This window comes from Blennius ocellaris (assembly GCF_963422515.1).
Source record: "Blennius ocellaris genome assembly, chromosome: 4".
Taxonomy (NCBI): domain Eukaryota; kingdom Metazoa; phylum Chordata; class Actinopteri; order Blenniiformes; family Blenniidae; genus Blennius; species Blennius ocellaris.
In genome coordinates this window covers 381366-399856 of record NC_137653.1, presented here as the reverse complement: position 1 = coordinate 399856, position 18491 = coordinate 381366, and the positions used below count along the sequence as shown (strand labels likewise).

Sequence of the window (18491 nt, the reverse complement as noted above, 5' to 3'; positions counted from 1 at the left end):
CGTGTTTTTGCTGCTCCACTCTCCTCCATGCTGCCGTCATCCTTTCCTCTGTCGATCTCGCGACGTGGGTCTGGCGAGCGCTCGCCGCCTAACCGCTGACCGCTAAGCGCTAAGCGCACGGAGGCGACAGTTCCCCGCGGGCGTGCACGTTGCACGTTTGCGCACGTGCCGGCGTAATTGGACCGGACCTCTCAGGAGGGCAATTTCCTCCTGAAAATGTCAAGCTGGCCTTTTGGGAGCGGCGGCCGCTGAAAGCCAGGGGCGGCGGCGGCGGCGGCGAGGGGCTAAGTAGCTAGCTAATGCCGGCGGTAATTGCCGGCACTCTTCCCGGAGCGTCCACGCTGCACTGCCACGTACAACAACGCTGCTGCATCCAGGCACTTAGAGCCCAACATGTGCCATCAAGCTGTAGAGTTCTACACTCTTTTGTTTTTTCTTCTGGGGGTTTTTTTTTGGCTGTTTGTCCGTCGGTTCTTCTTTCTGGACCTTCAGCATCGGACTTGTGCAAAACATGGAATATCTTCTTCTGCTGATTTCGTTGATGAAGATCAGCTCACGTGTTGGAGGACCGGGACAAATGTAAAAGTTGTTGATTGTTTCTCGTATCACACGAGGTTCAGCATCACAGCCTCTTTGGGTTTTGTGCAAAAAGATTATTAAAGAGGTTTTTCCTGAAGCAGGATGTGAAACATCAAGCCAACATTTCAAGAAATCATAGATTCTAGATAGATATTATAGATAGATGATTTTTATAACAGATTGTTTATAGATATTATGATATAGAATATTCAGAACATATTCTTTATAGATATTATCGATATTCTTTATAACAGATTCTTTATAGATATTATCGATAAAGATTATTAGAACATAGATTCCTTATAGATATTATTTTTAGATCATTTTATAACAGATTCTTTATAGATATAGATATAGATTCTTAGAACATAGATTCTTTATAGATATTATAGATAGATATTCTTTATAGCAGATTCTTCATAGATATAGATAGATGATTTTTATAACAGATTCTTTATAGATATTATAGATATAGATTCTTAGAACATAGATTATTAATAGATATTATAGATATAGATTATTTAGAACAGATTCTTTATAGATATTATAGATATATATTCTTTAGAACAGATTCTTTATAGATATTATAGATATATGATTTTTATAACAGATTCTTTATAGATATTATAGATATAGATTCTTAGAACATAGATTATTAATAGATATTATAGATATATGATTTTTATAACAGATTCTTTATAGATTTTATAGATATAGATTCTTTAGAACAGATTCTTTATATATATTATAGATATATGATTTTTATAACAGATTCTTTATAGATATTATAGATATAGATTCTTAGAACATAGATTATTAATAGATATTATAGATATAGATTCTTTAGAACAGATTCTTTATAGATATTATAGATATATGATTTTTATAACAGATTCTTTATAGATTTTATAGATATAGATTCTTTAGAACAGATTCTTTATAGATATTATAGATATATGATTTTTATAACAGATTCTTTATATATATTATAGATATAGATTCTTTAGAACAGATTCTTTATAGATATTATAGATATATGATTTTTATAACAGATTCTTTATAGATATTATAGATATAGATTCTTAGAACATAGATTATTAATAGATATTATAGATATAGATTCTTTAGAACAGATTCTTTATAGATATTATAGATATATGATTTTTATAACAGATTCTTTATAGATATTATAGATATAGATTCTTAGAACATAGATTATTAATAGATATTATAGATATATGATTTTTATAACAGATTCTTTATAGATTTTATAGATATAGATTCTTTAGAACATATTCTTTATAGATATTATAGATATATGATTTTTATAACAGATTCTTTATAGATTTTATAGATATAGATTCTTTAGAACATATTCTTTATAGATATATGATTTTTATAACAGATTCTTTATAGATATTATAGATATATGATTTTTATAACAGATTCTTTATAGATATTATAGATATAGATTCTTTCTCCTGGTTTCTACAACCAAAGCCACGTCGTCAGAGTGTAAAAACACCCAGATGCAACAGCTGTAAGAGAAGTTTCCTTTCAATTTCACTTTATTTTGCAGCAGATTTCATTCAAATGGATCTTTTTTCTAGATCCCAGTTATTTTCTATAGTAATTGTTTGGTGTTTTTTAATATATATATATTATATTCAGCACGTGTGTCACCAGCAGTCTAACCTTAGTGAGACACTGACACCTGGTAGAGCCGTCCCATTGGACAGGCCGTGTTCCTCCTGAGTGTGACCCTTGACCCCCGAGAAGATTGAAGTTTTAAATGATGTTTTGGCTGTAAACACACACACACACACACACACACACAGAAAATGCTGACACAGCGAAAGCGAGCCAGTAATATTAGAGCCTCACAAGCCTTGTGTGTCGTCGCCGCCGCTCGCCGGCCGTCTTCACGGGTCGTTGCTGTCAGAGCTCAACGTCTCGCCGTGCCGGTACGCTCCTCGCCGTGTTAGCGCTGAGCTTCCCTCCGCCGCCGCATTAGCATTAGCATACGGCGCTGGCACGCATGAGAAGAGGGGGATTTGTATCGTGGAGAGGAGAGAGAGTGTTGTGTTTGGGGGAGTTAGGAGAGGAGAGGAGGGGGGAGGAGAGGAGAGGAGAGGAGGGAGGAGAGGAGAGGAGGGAGGAGAGGAGGGAGGAGAGGAGAGGAGGGAGGAGAGGAGAGGAGGGGGGGAGAGGAGAGGAGGGGGGAGAGGAGAGAGAGTGTTGTGTTTGGGGAGTTAGGAGAGGAGAGGAGAGGAGAGGAGAGGAGGGAGGAGAGGAGAGGAGAGGAGGGAGGAGAGGAGAGGAGGGGGAGAGGAGAGAGAGTGTTGTGTTTGCGGGAGTTAGGAGAGGAGAGGAGAGGAGGGAGGAGAGGGGGGAGAGGAGGAGGAGAGGAGAGGAGGGAGGAGAGGGGGAGAGGAGAGGAGGGGGGAGAGGAGAGGAGGGGGGAGAGGAGAGAGAGTGTTGTGTTTGGGGAGTTAGGAGAGGAGAGGAGGGGGGAGGAGAGGAGAGGAGGGGGAGAGGAGAGGAGGGGGGAGAGGAGAGAGAGAGTGTTGTGTTTGGGGGGAGTTAGGAGAGGAGAGGAGAGGAGAGGAGAGGAGGGAGGAGAGGAGAGGAGAGGAGGGAGGAGAGGAGAGGAGGGGGAGAGGAGAGAGAGTGTTGTGTTTGCGGGAGTTAGGAGAGGAGAGGAGAGGAGAGGAGGGAGGAGAGGGGGAGAGGAGAGGAGAGGAGAGGAGGGAGGAGAGGGGGAGAGGAGAGGAGAGGAGAGGGGGGAGGAGAGGGGGAGAGGAGAGGATAGGAGAGAGGAGAGGAGAGGAGGGAGGAGAGGGGGAGAGCGAGAGGAGAGGGGGGGAGAGGAGGGAGGAGAGGAGAGAGGAGGGGGAGGAGGAGAGAGAGGAGAGGAGAGGAGAGGAGGGAGGGAGGAGAGGGGGAGGAGAGGAGGAGGGAGGAGAGGGGGAGAGGAGAGGAGAGGATAGGAGAGAGGAGAGGAGAGGAGGGAGAGAGGGGGAGAGGAGAGGAGAGGGGGGGAGAGGAGGGAGGAGAGGAGAGAGGAGGGGGGGAGAGGAGGGAGGAGAGGAGAGGAGAGAGGAGAGGAGAGGAGGGAGGAGAGGGGGGAGGAGGGAGGAGAGGAGAGGAGAGAGGAGGGGGGGAGAGGAGGGAGGAGAGGAGGGAGGAGAGGAGAGGAGAGGAGAGGAGGAGAGAGGAGGGGAGGAGAGAGGAGAGGAGGAGAGGAGAGGAGAGGAGGAGAGGAGAGGAAGGAGGAGAGGAGAGGAGAGGAGGAGAGGAGAGGAGAGGAGGAGAGAGGAGAGGAGGAGAGAGGAGAGGAGAGGAGGAGAGAGGAGAGGAGGAGAGAGGAGAGGAGGAGAGGAGGAGAGGAGAGGAGGAGAGGAGGAGAGGAGAGGAGAGGAGAGAGGAGAGGAGTGGAGGAGAGGAGAGGAGGAGAGGAGGAGAGGAGGAGAGGAGAGGAGAGAGGAGAGGAGAGGAGGAGAGGAGAGGAGGAGAGGAGGAGAGGAGGAGAGGAGAGGAGAGGAGGAGAGGAGAGGAGAGGAGAGGAGAGGAGAGGGGTGTGGACGATGCAGATACAAGAACCCAAACCATACACAGTGTGGAAATTAGGCCATTGTACCAGAAACCAGGATATGAATGAGAATTAGGCGAGGGGGGGAGGAGTTGGGGGGAGGGGGAGGGGGGGAGGGGGGGTAATTTTCACATCAGGAAATTGTCAACATGTCAGTAAGAGTGTAAGACTCTACATTCTCCAGCTGCTTTAACTCACAGGCTCCTTCAACACCCCCTGATTATAACAACTCAATATTACTATACTGGAACATGAGGGGCTGAATGAGAGGCTGAATGAGAGGCTGAATGAGAGGCTGAATGAGAGGCTGAATGAGAGGCTGAATGAGGGGCTGAATGAGAGACTGAATGAGAGGCTGAATGAGGGGCTGAATGAGAGCTGAATGAGAGGCTGAATGAGAGGCTGAATGAGAGGCTGAATGAGAGGCTGAATGAGGGGCTGAATGAGAGACTGAATGAGAGGCTGAATGAGGGGCTGAATGAGAGGCTGAATGAGGGGCTGAATGAGAGGCTGAATGAGAGGCTGAATGAGAGGCTGAATGAGAGGCTGAATGAGGGGCTGAATGAGAGGCTGAATGAGAGGCTGAATGAGAGGCTGAATGAGAGGCTGAATGAGGGGCTGAATGAGAGACTGAATGAGAGGCTGAATGAGGGGCTGAATGAGAGGCTGAATGAGGGGCTTGAATGAGAGGCTGAATGAGAGGCTGAATGAGAGGCTGAATGAGAGGCTGAATGAGAGGCTGAATGAGGGGCTGAATGAGAGGCTGAATGAGAGGCTGAATGAGAGACTGAATGAGAGGCTGAATGAGGGGCTGAATGAGAGGCTGAATGAGAGGCTGAATGAGGGGCTGAATGAGGGGCTGAATGAGAGGCTGAATGAGAGGCTGAATGAGAGGCTGAATGAGAGGCTGAATGAGGGGCTGAATGAGAGGCTGAATGAGAGACTGAATGAGAGGCTGAATGAGGGCTGAATGAGAGGCTGAATGAGAGGCTGAATGAGAGACTGAATGAGAGGCTGAATCAGAGGCTGAATGAGAGGCTGAATGAGGGGCTGAATGAGAGGCTGAATGAGGGGCTGAATGAGGGGCTGAATGAGAGGCTGAATGAGGGGCTGAATGAGAGGCTGAATGAGAGGCTGAATGAGAGGCTGAATGAGGGGCTGAATGAGAGGCTGAATGAGAGGCTGAATGAGAGGCTGAGGGGCTGAATGAGAGGCTGAATGAGAGGCTGAATGAGAGGCTGAATGAGGGGCTGAATGAGAGGCTGAATGAGAGGCTGAATGAGAGGCTGAATGAGGGGCTGAATGAGAGGCTGAATGAGGGGCTGAATGAGAGGCTGAATGAGAGGCTGAATGAGAGGCTGAATGAGGGCTGAATGAGAGGCTGAATGAGAGGCTGAATGAGAGGCTGAATGAGAGGCTGAATGAGAGGCTGAATGAGAGGCTGAATGAGAGGCTGAATGAGAGGCTGAATGAGAATGACTCTGGGAGGAAGAAACGTGGACGGTTAGGGTTAATGTTCACCAGGCTGGACCAGCGGGACCCGGGAGGATCCGCATGAAGGATGGAGGGCAGGGATCCCCAATAGATGTGTGACCAACACACACACACACACACACACACACACACACACACACACTCACATGATAAATGTGTGTGTTCTCGCTGTGATATCTACTGTGGATTATTGAACAGGCTTAGCCAGCATATCATGTGTCACAGTCAGTCTGCCAGCAGGTTTTATCTTAGTGTGTGTGTGTGTGTGTGTGTGTGTGTGTGTGTGTGTGTGTGTGTGTGTGTGTGTGTGTGTGTGTGTGTGTGTGTGTGTGTGTGTGTGTGTGTGTGTGTGTGTGTGTGTGTGTGTGTGTGTGTGTGTGTGTGTGTGTGTGTGCTTCAGGAAGCGAGCCCCAGTGGTGAATCACATTAATTACCAGTGCTAAACCGTCTTCAGTCCCACAGCGGCCGGTTAGTGAAAAGCAGTGGCCTCAGCGAGACGTCACTCCTTAAAAGCTTTTAAATGTAAAGTCGGAGCTTTCCTTAAAAATAAATAAATAAATAAATAAATGAGTAATAAGCATTGAGGGAGTGACGGACTGACGACGTCCACGACAGAAATGTTCTCAGTGAAAACACAAAACTTCCGTGGTTTTGTCCGGCGGCGCCGAGGAGACGCTGAAAACAAACGCAACTTTTATAAAACGGCTCCCGAGGGGCGGAACTCCGGCCACGTCGTAAAGACACGCAGAACGTTGCGGTGTGAACGCGGAACTTTTCTAAAACAGGACGCGAGAACGACGCGTTTTCACTTGACGGGCGGCGCAGTGGGTCAGGTGGGCGGAGCTTATCTCCGGCTCTCTGGGCGGAGTTACACATCACTCTGGTTTTCCACTCGGAGTTTTAAGAACCACAATTTAATTAATTAATTTTTTTAATATTTTTTGGAAAACGGCGGTTCCAGAGCGGAGGAATTCTAAAACGCAGCGTCGGCTTTAACGTGTTGTCGTGACAAGAGGATGATGTAATCGCCCCGCCTCCTCCTCCGGGACGTCACCTAACACCAGCAGCGTGGCGGGCGGCCTGCAGGCGGCGCTGCAGGAGCTGCTAGTGAACCAGGAGGAGGTTTCTGATGTCTGTGGCCGTTGCAGCGCCTCCTGAAGGCCTGGCATGGGAACTGCTTCAGTTTGAACCTTCACAGTGACGGAAACATTTCTAAGCTTCACCTCAATCTTCTAATACGTCATAAAACCACCTACGCTTAGGCCAAGTGGTGCTGAAGTCCAACGTCATCGGGTCAAAACCCTTGTTGTGTGTATTGTGCATTGATGGTTCCATTAGGGTTCCTGGATTCTGTGGAACGTCGATCTGTGTTTCTACTTGTTCTCTCTCCTGACGAGCCTCGCTTCATGTGACCAAGCTAATCTGTTGTTTTTATGTCTCAACCCCATTCCTCTTGTCTTCACTTCCTGTCTGCTCATTTCCTCTTCCCCTTCCCCTTCCTCTTCCTCTTCCCCTTCCCCTTCCCCTTCCCCTTCCCCTTCCTCTTCCCCTTCCCCTTCCCCTTCCCCTTCCCCTTCCCCTTCCTCTTCCTCTTCCCCTTCCCCTTCCCCTTCCCCTACCCCTTCCCCTACCCCTTCTCCTTCCCCTTCCCCTTCCCCTACCCCTTCCCCTACCCCTACCCCTACCCCTACCCCTACCCCTTCCCCTTCCCCTTCCCCTTCCCCTTTCTCTTCCCCTTCCCCTTCCCCTTCCTCTTCCTCTTCCCCTTCCCCTTTCTCTTCCTCTTCCTCTTCCTCTTCCTCTTCCCCTTCCCCTTCCCCTTTCTCTTCCTCTTCCTCTTCCTCTTCCTCTTCCCCTTCCCCTTCCCCTTCCCCTTCCCCTTCCTCTTTCTCTTCCTCTTCCTCTTCCTCTTCCTCTTCCCCTTCCCCTTCCCCTTTCTCTTCCTCTTCCTCTTCCTCTTCCCCTTCCTCTTTTCCTTCCTCTCACTGCCCTCTTCCTGCCTTCATCTGACCACCTCACCCCCCTCATCCACCTCGTCCCCTCGTCCCCCTCACCCCCCTCGCCCCCCCTCGTCCCCCCTCGTCCCCCTCACCCCCCTCGTCCCCCTGCAGCCTCGCCGTCGCCGTGCTCCTTCTCGGTGCAGGGAAGCAAGACGCTGCAGAGCAAGTCCCTGCTGAATTCCTACTACTCAGGTACTACTGAACTCGGTCGCTCGTCATCTGGAGCAAAAGCTCAACGCCTCCTTCTTACTCTTTCTTTTTTTTATTACGTTTTATTTTGGGTGAGCAGCAGTAATGAAGTCAATGTTTAGGTCAAGATTGCAAATCATGGATGACAGAAGCTTATGAGGCTTTTTCCCCTCGTCATCGTCACAAATGTGAATTTCTTCAAACAGATTTACTGCAGGTCGACACCGAGAGAGGAAACGATCCGTTATGTAACTCGACTCAAAGCAGATTCACAAGAAAAACAGCAATAAATCCTGTTCAAACCAGAGAAACGCTTCTATTTCAATACTTCTGTCACTCTCTTCTGTTCCTGAAATTCTGAAAATAGATTAAATAAAATCTAAAGACCTTCGATCTGCTTCCTTCTCCGTAACGTGACCAATATGAGGACATGTGGCCTTCAGCCAGCAGAACTCAGAGGAGAGTTGAAGCCACGAGGATCGTGAACAACAAGCTAGCAGGAGCTTCTCGCGGCGCCGCAGGCCGGACGCTTGAGGAGAGGTCCTGGAACCAGATACTGAAACAGAAAGACGGATGAAGTGATTTAAAATGTGACACATGAAAGACAAAGGTAGAAAAAGTCCCTGTAACTCTGAGGGCCATTGGAGCGTTTTACTGATCGTCTGTTTCACACGGCGAGACGTGTCGTGAAGTTCCACCATCGTTGTCGTTTAAAACAAGGTTTAAGGTGCACAGAAGGAAAAAGAGGCTTTATGAACTTCCAGTGCTGAAATAAAAAACACCAGGCTATTGACAAATATAATACTGCATGTGTATAAGTCTATGTAAAACTGTCTGAGTTGTTGTAAAACAGTTTGAATTAGATTTTTGCAAGAAAATTCAATTCTGTTTTTGTCCTTTTCTTCTTATTAAAACACAGTTTTAGGTATTTAATTCCATAAGAATGTTAAATACTTGAAAATTCTCCTGGAAAAATGGTGTCAATTATTTACACATTGGACATTTTTCTGACGCAATTATTGACAAAATAGCCCCCCAAAAAAAAATTGACCAGGACACAGCAGATTGTGAATGTAGCTCCTAGGATCTGATATTGTAATGGAGGAGAATCAAGGAGGAGCTGGAAACTTTAAATTCAAGGGTTCTGGACCGACCAGAACCAGGAGGAGGAGTTTAAACGATGCATCACATGAGAACTTTAAACTATCGCTTCCTTCACTTCTTATAATACCAAAACCACATTTTAGTTCTTGCACGTTTAATGTCCTCATTTGATCCCGTCCACAGCAGCTTTTATAACGTTCTATAAGCTCCGAGCTGCTGTCGAAGATGAAGCGAAATCCCTTGAAATAAATGTGTGCAGTATTATGTAAAATTTCCCTTTGGGTTACCGAAGATCTATGTTCAAGCGTAATCTGGTTCTGAAAACAAGTGCAGGCGAAATTAAATGTTCTTGTTTCAACAATATACCACTTAAGGGAAACATGCCTCCACTTGTCGGCACTAATAGCTTTTTAATAACAGCTGCTTACGCCGACTTTGTAGGTTAATACATCAAGCAAATATTAATGGACTTTAGCTCGGTGCTCAGGAGAGAACAGGTTTATTTCTTATTATTGTGATATTTCTTTTTTTTTCTTTTTCTTATTCCTGCTTGACAGGAACGGGAAGAAGTGCAGCCCTGTTACTTTTTCTCCACGACTCACTTGCTGATGACGATGTCTTCTCTCTTTGTGTTCAATGTGCAGTGTCCAAAGAGCCGGTTCCGGCCACAGCCTCAATAGGTGAGTTTCATTTAACTCCTGTTTCTCACAACTTCACGCCGTTACTGCAGTTTTACACATTCAGGCTCCCGTTTGGTCACAAGTTGACATGAAGAGCCGCATTTTCCCCCGAAACCAGCGTCCGGTTCTCACCTGGACGGCAGGAAAGACCTTTTGTTTTCCCCCGCCACCTTGTCTCTGCCTCTTTCTCCCCCGGAGTCCGTCTGGTGGCCACGTTGAGCGTCTCCCTGCCAACAGGTTTGGCTCTGGCTCTGTGCACCGGGGCAAACCACTTCACACACACACACACACACACACACACACACACACACACACACCTGGCTTGTGTCTGCTGGCTTCCCTGAACAAGACAGAATTGGTTCTGCTGCTCGTCTTCCTCTCATCAGTCTTCCTTCCTTCTTTTTATCCTCTCATTCTTCTTCTTCTTCTCTTTACCGACCAGTTTTATTCTTCCCCAAAATCAAATTACCGTCGCCAACGAAAGTTACTGAGAAAGTTATGTTTTCGTCTGCGTGTATTTTACCAACGTTTTTCGCCAGAACTTTTCCCCCCAATTGCGTGAAATCTCCAGCGACGATTCGTCGTCATCCGAGGATCAATCCATTAGATTGTGGAATGTTAACGACCAACCGTTTCCAAATAAATCCCCCAAAAAATGCCAAACAATTGTCCCATACATAGCGGATGAGAGAGGAGATCATAGAGATGAAAGAAGATCAGCGTCTGTTGTCATGGAGACGCCCCCTGCTCAGTGGTTCACGCAGGGATGTCGCTACCTTGTTAGCATCCATATTAGCTAATGGCTAACAGGATAGCAATGCTAACTCGCTTCTGCAAGCAAGTGTGGCGTTGGCGAGGGTCTGCGTTCTACCGAGTGTAGCTCTGGATTTATCTTGTCTTTGATGCCGCTGGTTACGCTTGTTCTCCTCCCGTTCCTCGTCCGGCCTCATTTGTTCCCTCGAGGTCCGAGGTTCCGACTCCGGTCCTGCACGTCTGAAGCCCCGTTTCCACGACAACGCTTCAAGTGAAAACACGTCGTTTTTGCGTTTCCGTTCCGTAAAACGTTTGCGTCGCCACGGCGACGTTCTGAGAACGAGCTCCAGTTACGCGGGAAATTCAGGAATGCTGAAATGATGCAGTGAGCTTGTCGGGCCACAAGTGGGAGCTGTTGTTCGTTTTCTGAATGAAACCACACACACACACACACACACACACACACACAAGCAGCAGAGAACAATGAGCTCTAAACATTAACACGTGGACGAGAGTTAGGGTATAAAGAAAAAGAGGGGTATAAAGAAAAAGAGGGGTATAAAGAAAAAGAGGGGTATAAAGAAAAAGAAGGGATATAAAGAAAAAGAGGGGTATAAAGAAAAAGTAGGGATATAAAGAAAAAGAGGGGTATAAAGAAAAAGAGGGGTATAAAGAAAAAGAAGTGATATAAAGAAAAAGAAGGGTATAAAGAAAAAGAGGGGTTTAAAGAAAAAGAAGTGATATAAAGAAAAAGTAGGGATATAAAGAAAAAGAGGGGTATAAAGAAAAAGAGGGGTATAAAGAAAAAGAAGGGATATAAAGAAAAAGAGGTTTGATGGAGACGAACGTGACGACGGTTCATCCTCAGTCCTCTGGTGAATCGCCCTTTGATCTTTCACTTGTCTATCACTCATCCCTCCATCCGTCTTTGTCTCTTCACAGACTGATGACATCCGTCCTTCACTCTTCCAGTCCTCCCCTTCCGTCCATTACCTTCACTTCTCATTCGCTCCCGCCGCCGCTGTTCCCTCCATCATCTCCTCCCACTTCATTTCGTTCGACCTTCTTCTACCTCCATCCATCATCATCCCTCTCTTTCCGATCTGTCACCCTCCTATTGATCTCCTCACCTTCCTTTCATCTCGTTACTCCGGCGACACTCAACTCTGACTTTTCCGCTCAGCCTTTCATCCATTCTGCTCATTTTCTGTCCTCCCTCACTCATCACCTCTTCATCCAGCCGTCTATCTGTCCGCGTCCCGACATCCGTCCATCCAGTCTCCGTCTTCTGCGTTCAGTCTGTCCTCTTCCTGTGGACTTGAAGGATGGAATCCATCCCTCCTTTAACCCTTTCATTTCCACTCGATCAGGAGATTCTTCCATCGTTTCTTTGTCTCACACACCTTCTTATTGGTTCTGGTGGCATTTGCTCATCCATCCATCCATCCATCCATCCTTCATCCATCTTTCATCCATCCATTCTCCATCCATCCATCCTATGTCCATCCATCCATCCATCCTTCATCCATCCATCCAGCCATCTATCCATCCATCCACCCAACCTTCATTTATCCATCCATCTTTCATCCGTCCATCGTTCCACCCTTCATCCATCCATCCTCCATCCATCCAGCCATCCATCCATCCTTCCACCCTTCATCCATCCATCCTCCATCCATCCAGCCATCCATCCATCCTTCCACCCTTCATCCATCCATCCTCCATCCACCCAGCCATCCATCCATCCTTCCACCCTTCATCCATCCATCCATCCATCCTTCCACTCTTCGACCAACCATCCATCCATACTCCATCCATCAATCCTTCCACTCTTTGTCCAACCATCCATCATCCATCCATTCATTCATCCATCCATCATTCCACTCTTCATCCAACCGTCCATCCATCCATCCTCTATCATCCATATTTCATCCATACATCCTTCCACTCTTCCTCCATCCATCCATCCATCCATCCATCCTCCATCCCTCCATCATTGATCTCCATACACAGCCTGGTGGCAGTGTTCTTCATAATGCTGAGCTTTGTAATTGTGTTATTGATTAAAAGAGTAAATGATCTCTGGAGGAAGCTCATTACTGACCACCAGGCACATTTCCATCCTCATCCTCATCCTCATCCTCATCCTCATCATCACCATCATCATCATCATCAGCATCATCCAAGAAAAACAGGCAGAAGATGGACTTAGAAAAACGAGTGTATGAACAAATAATGTATCATGAGGAGACGAGGAGCCACGGACAGACGGACGTACGTCCATCACGGCGTCACCGCTGATTCCATGTAAATCCCGGGATCAGCAGAACGCCGGCGTCTCATGTGCAAACACGTCCTCCGTCTCCAAGCGGAATCAATTTCCCAGACACTGATGTGTGTTAAGAGGTTACGCAACACCGTCCTCCGTCCTCCGTCACTCCACAAACACACCGTCAGCCTTTTGTGTCCCGCCGAGGACGGTCCTCCGCGGATCAGAGGCTTTCTGGGCTTAATGAGGGACGGAGTCGCACAAATACTACGACATGCAGACGCACACGGGAGAGAGAGCTGCATCATTAACCCCCCCCCCCCCCCCCCCCCCCGCCCCCCCGCCCCCCCCACAGCAGTAAAGAACCACGAGAAGGAGAATTCAACCACACTGAAATAACTTTTATGAATCCTGTTAGAATACAATAACAACAATAACAACACGTTTCTCCAGACCGACCATGAATAGTTGGGCTGCAAATGATGATCTGAATTCTTCATAATGAAATTCTCCAACGCTTTTATAATGTTTGTTTTCTTCTTCTTCTTTTTGTGCATTGGATGATATTTTTAAAGTTCTTATCATTATGGACACTTGAATATTTAAAATTATTTTAGTGGGGCAGTTTCAGTTTGGATGTGCTCCGTGTGTGTGTGTGTGTGTGTGTGTGTGTGTGTGTGTGTGTGTGTGTGTGTGTGTGTGTGTGTGTGTGTGTGTGTGTGTGTGTGTGTGTGTGTGTGTGTGTGTGTGTGTGTGTGTGTGTGTGTGTGTGTGTTTGTCTGTGTGTGTTTGTCTGTGTGTGTGTGTGTGTGTGTGTGTGTGTGTGTCTGTGTGTGTCTGTGTGTGTGTGTGTGTGTGTGTTTGTCTGTGTGTGTGTGTGTCTGTGTGTCTGTGTGTCTGTGTGTGTGTGTGTGTGTGTCTGTCTGTGTGTGTGTGTGTGTGTGTGTGTGTGTGTGTGTGTGTGTGTGTGTGTCTGTGTGTCTGTGTGTCTGTCTGTGTGTCTGTCTGTGTGTGTGTCTGTGTGTCTGTCTGTGTGTGTGTCTGTGTGTCTGTCTGTGTGTCTGTGTGTCTGTCTGTGTGTGTGTGTGTGTGTGTGTGTCTGTGTGTGTGTGTGTGTGTGTGTGTGTGTGTGTGTGTGTGTGTGTGTGTGTGTGTGTGTGTGTGCTCAGTGCTAAAAAAAAAAAAAGGAATGGGCAGCACCCCCCAGTGGCCCAACATGAGAACTACATGGTTTTCAGCATTGTTGCTGCTGTTGCCACGACAACGCCAAACTTCTCTGCAATGAAAACAGGAAAACGATGCGTTTTGAACGTCGACCCGTTGAAACGTGGGTTAGAACTGGTCTGTGGGCTGCAGCCTCACGTCTCCAGGTGACTGACGTGGTCGTTGGAGGCGGAGCTGCAGTGAAGCCTGAACAACAGAGCAGCTCAGGGAAGAAGCTGCAGTTCCTGAGCAGGAAACACAGAGATCCTGACAACAGGACTGCAGGTGTTGGAAGTTTATTTTTGTATTATTTCCCGACAGCATTTCTGATGGACAATTATTTTTCCCGATATTTTTCAGCATAGCATCAGGCTGCATGTAAGGTGATTCTGGCTGATGGCAGTCGTTTGGTTTGGTCTTAATGTGGCTCCGCCGGGTAACTGACGGTGTAAGATGGTGGTTTAGCTTCATGTTCTGGGGAGGGTGGAGGTTCCGTCCTGTTCACTGGACTATTCTGTCTTTTCTTAACACGTCAGCCTCCTGCTCACCGGGTGGAGGAGGAGCTTATACTGGACACTCCTCACTGGGGCAAATAACAACAACAACAACAACAATAATAATAATAATAATAACTTTCAAACATCTGGTTCACCTGAGCCTGATGTTTCTGGCCTGTCGTCCACATGAGCCATAGACCTATAGAACTAGAAGCTACTGACGCTAGCAGCAGGAGGAGCGGGGCCATAGACCTATAGAACTAGAAGCTACTGACGCTAGCAGCAGGAGGAGCGGGGCCATAGACCTATAGAACTAGAAGCTACTGACGCTAGCAGCAGGAGGAGCGGGGCCATAGACCTATAGAACTAGAAGCTACTGACGCTAGCAGCAGGAGGAGCAGGGCCATAGATCTATAGAACTAGAAGCTACCCACGCTAGCAGCAGGAGGAGCAGGGCCATAGACCTATAGAACTAGAAGCTACTGACGCTAGCAGCAGGAGGAGCAGGGCCATAGACCTATAGAACTAGAAGCTACTGACGCTAGCAGCAGGAGGAGCGGGGCCATAGACCTATAGAACTAGAAGCTACTGACGCTAGCAGCAGGAGGAGCAGGGCCATAGACCTATAGAACTAGAAGCTACTGACGCTAGCAGCAGGAGGAGCGGGGCCATAGACCTATAGAACTAGAAGCTACTGACGCTAGCATCAGGAGGAGCGGGGCCATAGACCTATAGAACTAGAAGCTACTGACGCTAGCAGCAGGAGGAGCAGGGCCATAGACCTATAGAAGTAGAAGCTACTGACACTAGCAGCAGGAGGAGCAGGGCCATAGAGCTATAGAACTAGAAGCTACTGACGCTAGCAGCAGGAGGAGCGGGGCCATAGACCTATAGAAGTAGAAGCTACTGACGCTAGCAGCAGGAGGAGCGGGGCCATAGACCTATAGAACTAGAAACTACTGACGCTAGCAGCAGGAGGAGCGGGGCCATAGACCTATAGAACTAGAAGCTACTGACGCTAGCAGCAGGAGGAGCGGGGCCATAGACCTATAGAACTAGAAGCTACTGACGCTAGCAGCAGGAGGAGCAGGGCCATAGACCTATAGAACTAGAAGCTACTGACGCTAGCAGCAGGAGGAGCAGGGCCATAGACCTATAGAACTAGAAGCTACTGACGCTAGCAGCAGGAGGAGCGGGGCCATAGACCTATAGATCTAGAAGCTACTGACGCTAGCAGCAGGAGGATCGGGGCCATAGACCTATAGATCTAGAAGCTACTGACGCTAGCAGCAGGAGGATCAGGGCCATAGACCTATAGAACTAGAAGCTACTGACGCTAGCAGCAGGAGGATCAGGGCCATAGACCTATAGAACTAGAAGCTACTGACGCTAGCAGCAGGAGGATCAAGGCCATAGACCTATAGAACTAGAAGCTACTGACGCTAGCAGCAGGAGGAGCAGGGCCATAGACCTATAGAACTAGAAGCTACTGACGCTAGCAGCAGGAGGAGCAGGGCCATAGACCTATAGAACAGGAAGCTACTGACGCTAGGATCAGGGCCATAGACCTATAGAACTAGTTATATACAGGTTTATGAGCAGGAATCTACTTCAAAATTTCTATGTGCTCTGCCTTATTATACAGTTTTGGAGTGTGTGGTGAGTCACAGCGCCCCTACAGGCCTGGCAGGTGAACTCCATGTCCTGAAGCCTCGTGTTGAACAGAGTTCATAGTGACGAGTGTTTTTGGGAGACGTCTGAGGAGACAAAAGGTCGTTGTTCGTTGTTTGGCTGTAGCCTCATGTGGAGCAGCAGGAGGCAAACAGAACCTCAATACCCAGCGAGGGGGGGGCGTTACCCCCCCGCCGCTCCTCCTAACTCGCCAGATAAGACTCCATCTTTGTTAGAATACGACTCTCATGTGAGGCCCGTCTGTCCGTCTGCTGAGCCTCCCACAACCTCCGCTGTACCACTGACACACACACACACACACACACACACACACACACAGAGCGGAGGTGGACTCAGGTGGACGGCTGATCTGTCCGACCTTCTGCACTGATGTATTTCCTGTCTTCCTCCTCATCACTCCTTTATTCTGCGCTCTCCTCCGTCGCCGTGTCTTCTCCTCCGTCCGTTCTCTCTCTCGACTCTCAAGACGCATCGAGGACAGAAGAAGTACCTCGGGCCCCCGATTCAGGCCCCCGACATGTGATTTATCTTTATTAAAGTATAAATATGAAAACTGACAGATTCTGATCTAAAAACACCAGATTGTCCAAAATGACATTCAAAACCTCCCTTGGTCAGAATTTGACCCCCGACATTAATGTGGAGGTCACATGACGCAACGCCTTTCACAATAAAACAACGAGTCCAACTTATGTGAAGTGATACTTTAGACACGTAAACTCAAAACAATTTCCAGACGATGACAAATTGTTTTAATCCTGAATAAAAATACGATACCAGATAAGGTGACTGAGGGTTTTTTCACAAATATAATAATATCTGATTTCCTTTAATATGTATATTTCAGAATAGACTGGACAATTCTCGCAGATCAAAAGGATCAAAAGAAGAAAGACTTTTGTCCATATCTGCAGTTTAACATGATGTTTGACTTGTCGGCCTCCAGAGGTCAGAGGTCAGATCAGGTTGATGTGGATCCTCAACTGAAACCAGTTTGACGCCCTGATCTAGAACACCTGAGACAGAACTGATGTGTAGTTTCTTCTGGACGGGATGATTTGTATGTTTCCATGTTGGATCAGTCCTCTGCTGCACCTCGTCTGTCCTCGTCCTCCAGAAGCTGTTTCACACTTTAGATGAACGCTATTTGTGTTTACCTTCTCATGGACGAGGCGTCATGATTCAATCGCCCGCCGTCCCGTTGGAGCGTTTGGTATAACCATCCCTCCCTCTCTCCCTCCTTTTCCCGGACAACCGCTCCGCTCGTAGTTTCCATCTTTCCCGCCGGCGGCTCCTCGTTCTGCTGCGTTCCAAATGTTTCAGCGATTTTCCATCCGTGGCGAAGAGAATGTCAGCGGTCCGGCTCCGACGGCGGCGAAATGAAGTTGAACTCAACCTCACGCTTCGTCGAAAAGTCCCAAAAAAAAAAAAAAAGTAGGAAAAGTAGAGAAATGAACTTTGCAGCAAAAGATTTTGGTGTTTAGGCAGCGTGAGAGTGAATCCAGCTGTTCACTGTGTTAAAAGCTTTGCAATGGCTGTCATTTGCATTTAAAACAATAAGTAGGTTCACACACATCCAGTTAAGTTCAAGTTCTGCATTTTATATGGATGTTTGTGAAGTTGGCGAGCGGCAAAGCTGCTTGTCTGGGAGGAAGAAGTCATACCAACAAGCATTTTAATCTTTAAGTCATGAAAATAGTGAAGACGGTTCCTTAAAAAAAAAAAAATCGTAGAATCTGATGTTTTCTTTTTGTTTTTTTAGCCTCGGCACCGAGATCATCTTCATCAAACTAAAAAAAAAAAAAAGTTTATGCTGCACTGGTGTAGAAATCATTAGAATAACTTTGAATTTTTCAGTGATTTACAAGAAAACCGTCTCATGTTTAGTGGGAAAATATGAAGATGTAAAAATTCAAAGTTATTCTAATCATGTCGATGTGTTTTATGGAACGACCAGCGCTGACGCAGGTAAAGTGACGCTGAAGATGATTCAATGACTAAAACTAAATAATGTTCAGTCGGGAGAAAAGTTTGTGAAGCTTGTTAAAGTCCCAGTGAAATGAAGGTTCCACCTCCAGAACCCTCTGGTGTCTCTTCTAGAACGTTTTCCTGCTAACTGGCTGAAGGTCAAATGTTAAAACACGACAATCTGAGAGAAAATAGCCGATAAACGGCGCTATTTCCTCTGCTGGGCGGAGCTTCTGACAATAACAGAGTGACATCACGAGTTGTGCACACGCCCAAGTTGTGTTTACATTATGGAGGATCAGAGTTTTGACCACGAAGAGGCTGAATTGAACCAGATTTCATCATCATGGTCATTTCAAACCCAGTGATTGATGAAGAAGACACAGAAGGTGGTTCTGCCATCGGTGACCCCGTCTGGAACATGTTTGAGGAAGCAGAAGACGCTTCGTCCTCCATTCGTCCTCGTCTCCT

At 47.0% G+C, this 18491-nt stretch overlaps 1 protein-coding gene across 1 annotated transcript in view; it reads left to right on the top strand.

Annotated features, from left to right (window-relative positions):
* ptprt (protein tyrosine phosphatase receptor type T) overlaps window positions 1–18491 on the top strand; it is a gene marked incomplete at both ends in the record, with an annotated part of 294857 nt that overhangs the window by 209644 nt on the left and 66722 nt on the right. The window contains 2 exon segments of the mRNA XM_080495323.1: window positions 7777–7857; window positions 9603–9638. Of these exon segments, the coding sequence (XP_080351449.1) occupies window positions 7777–7857; window positions 9603–9638 (117 nt within the window).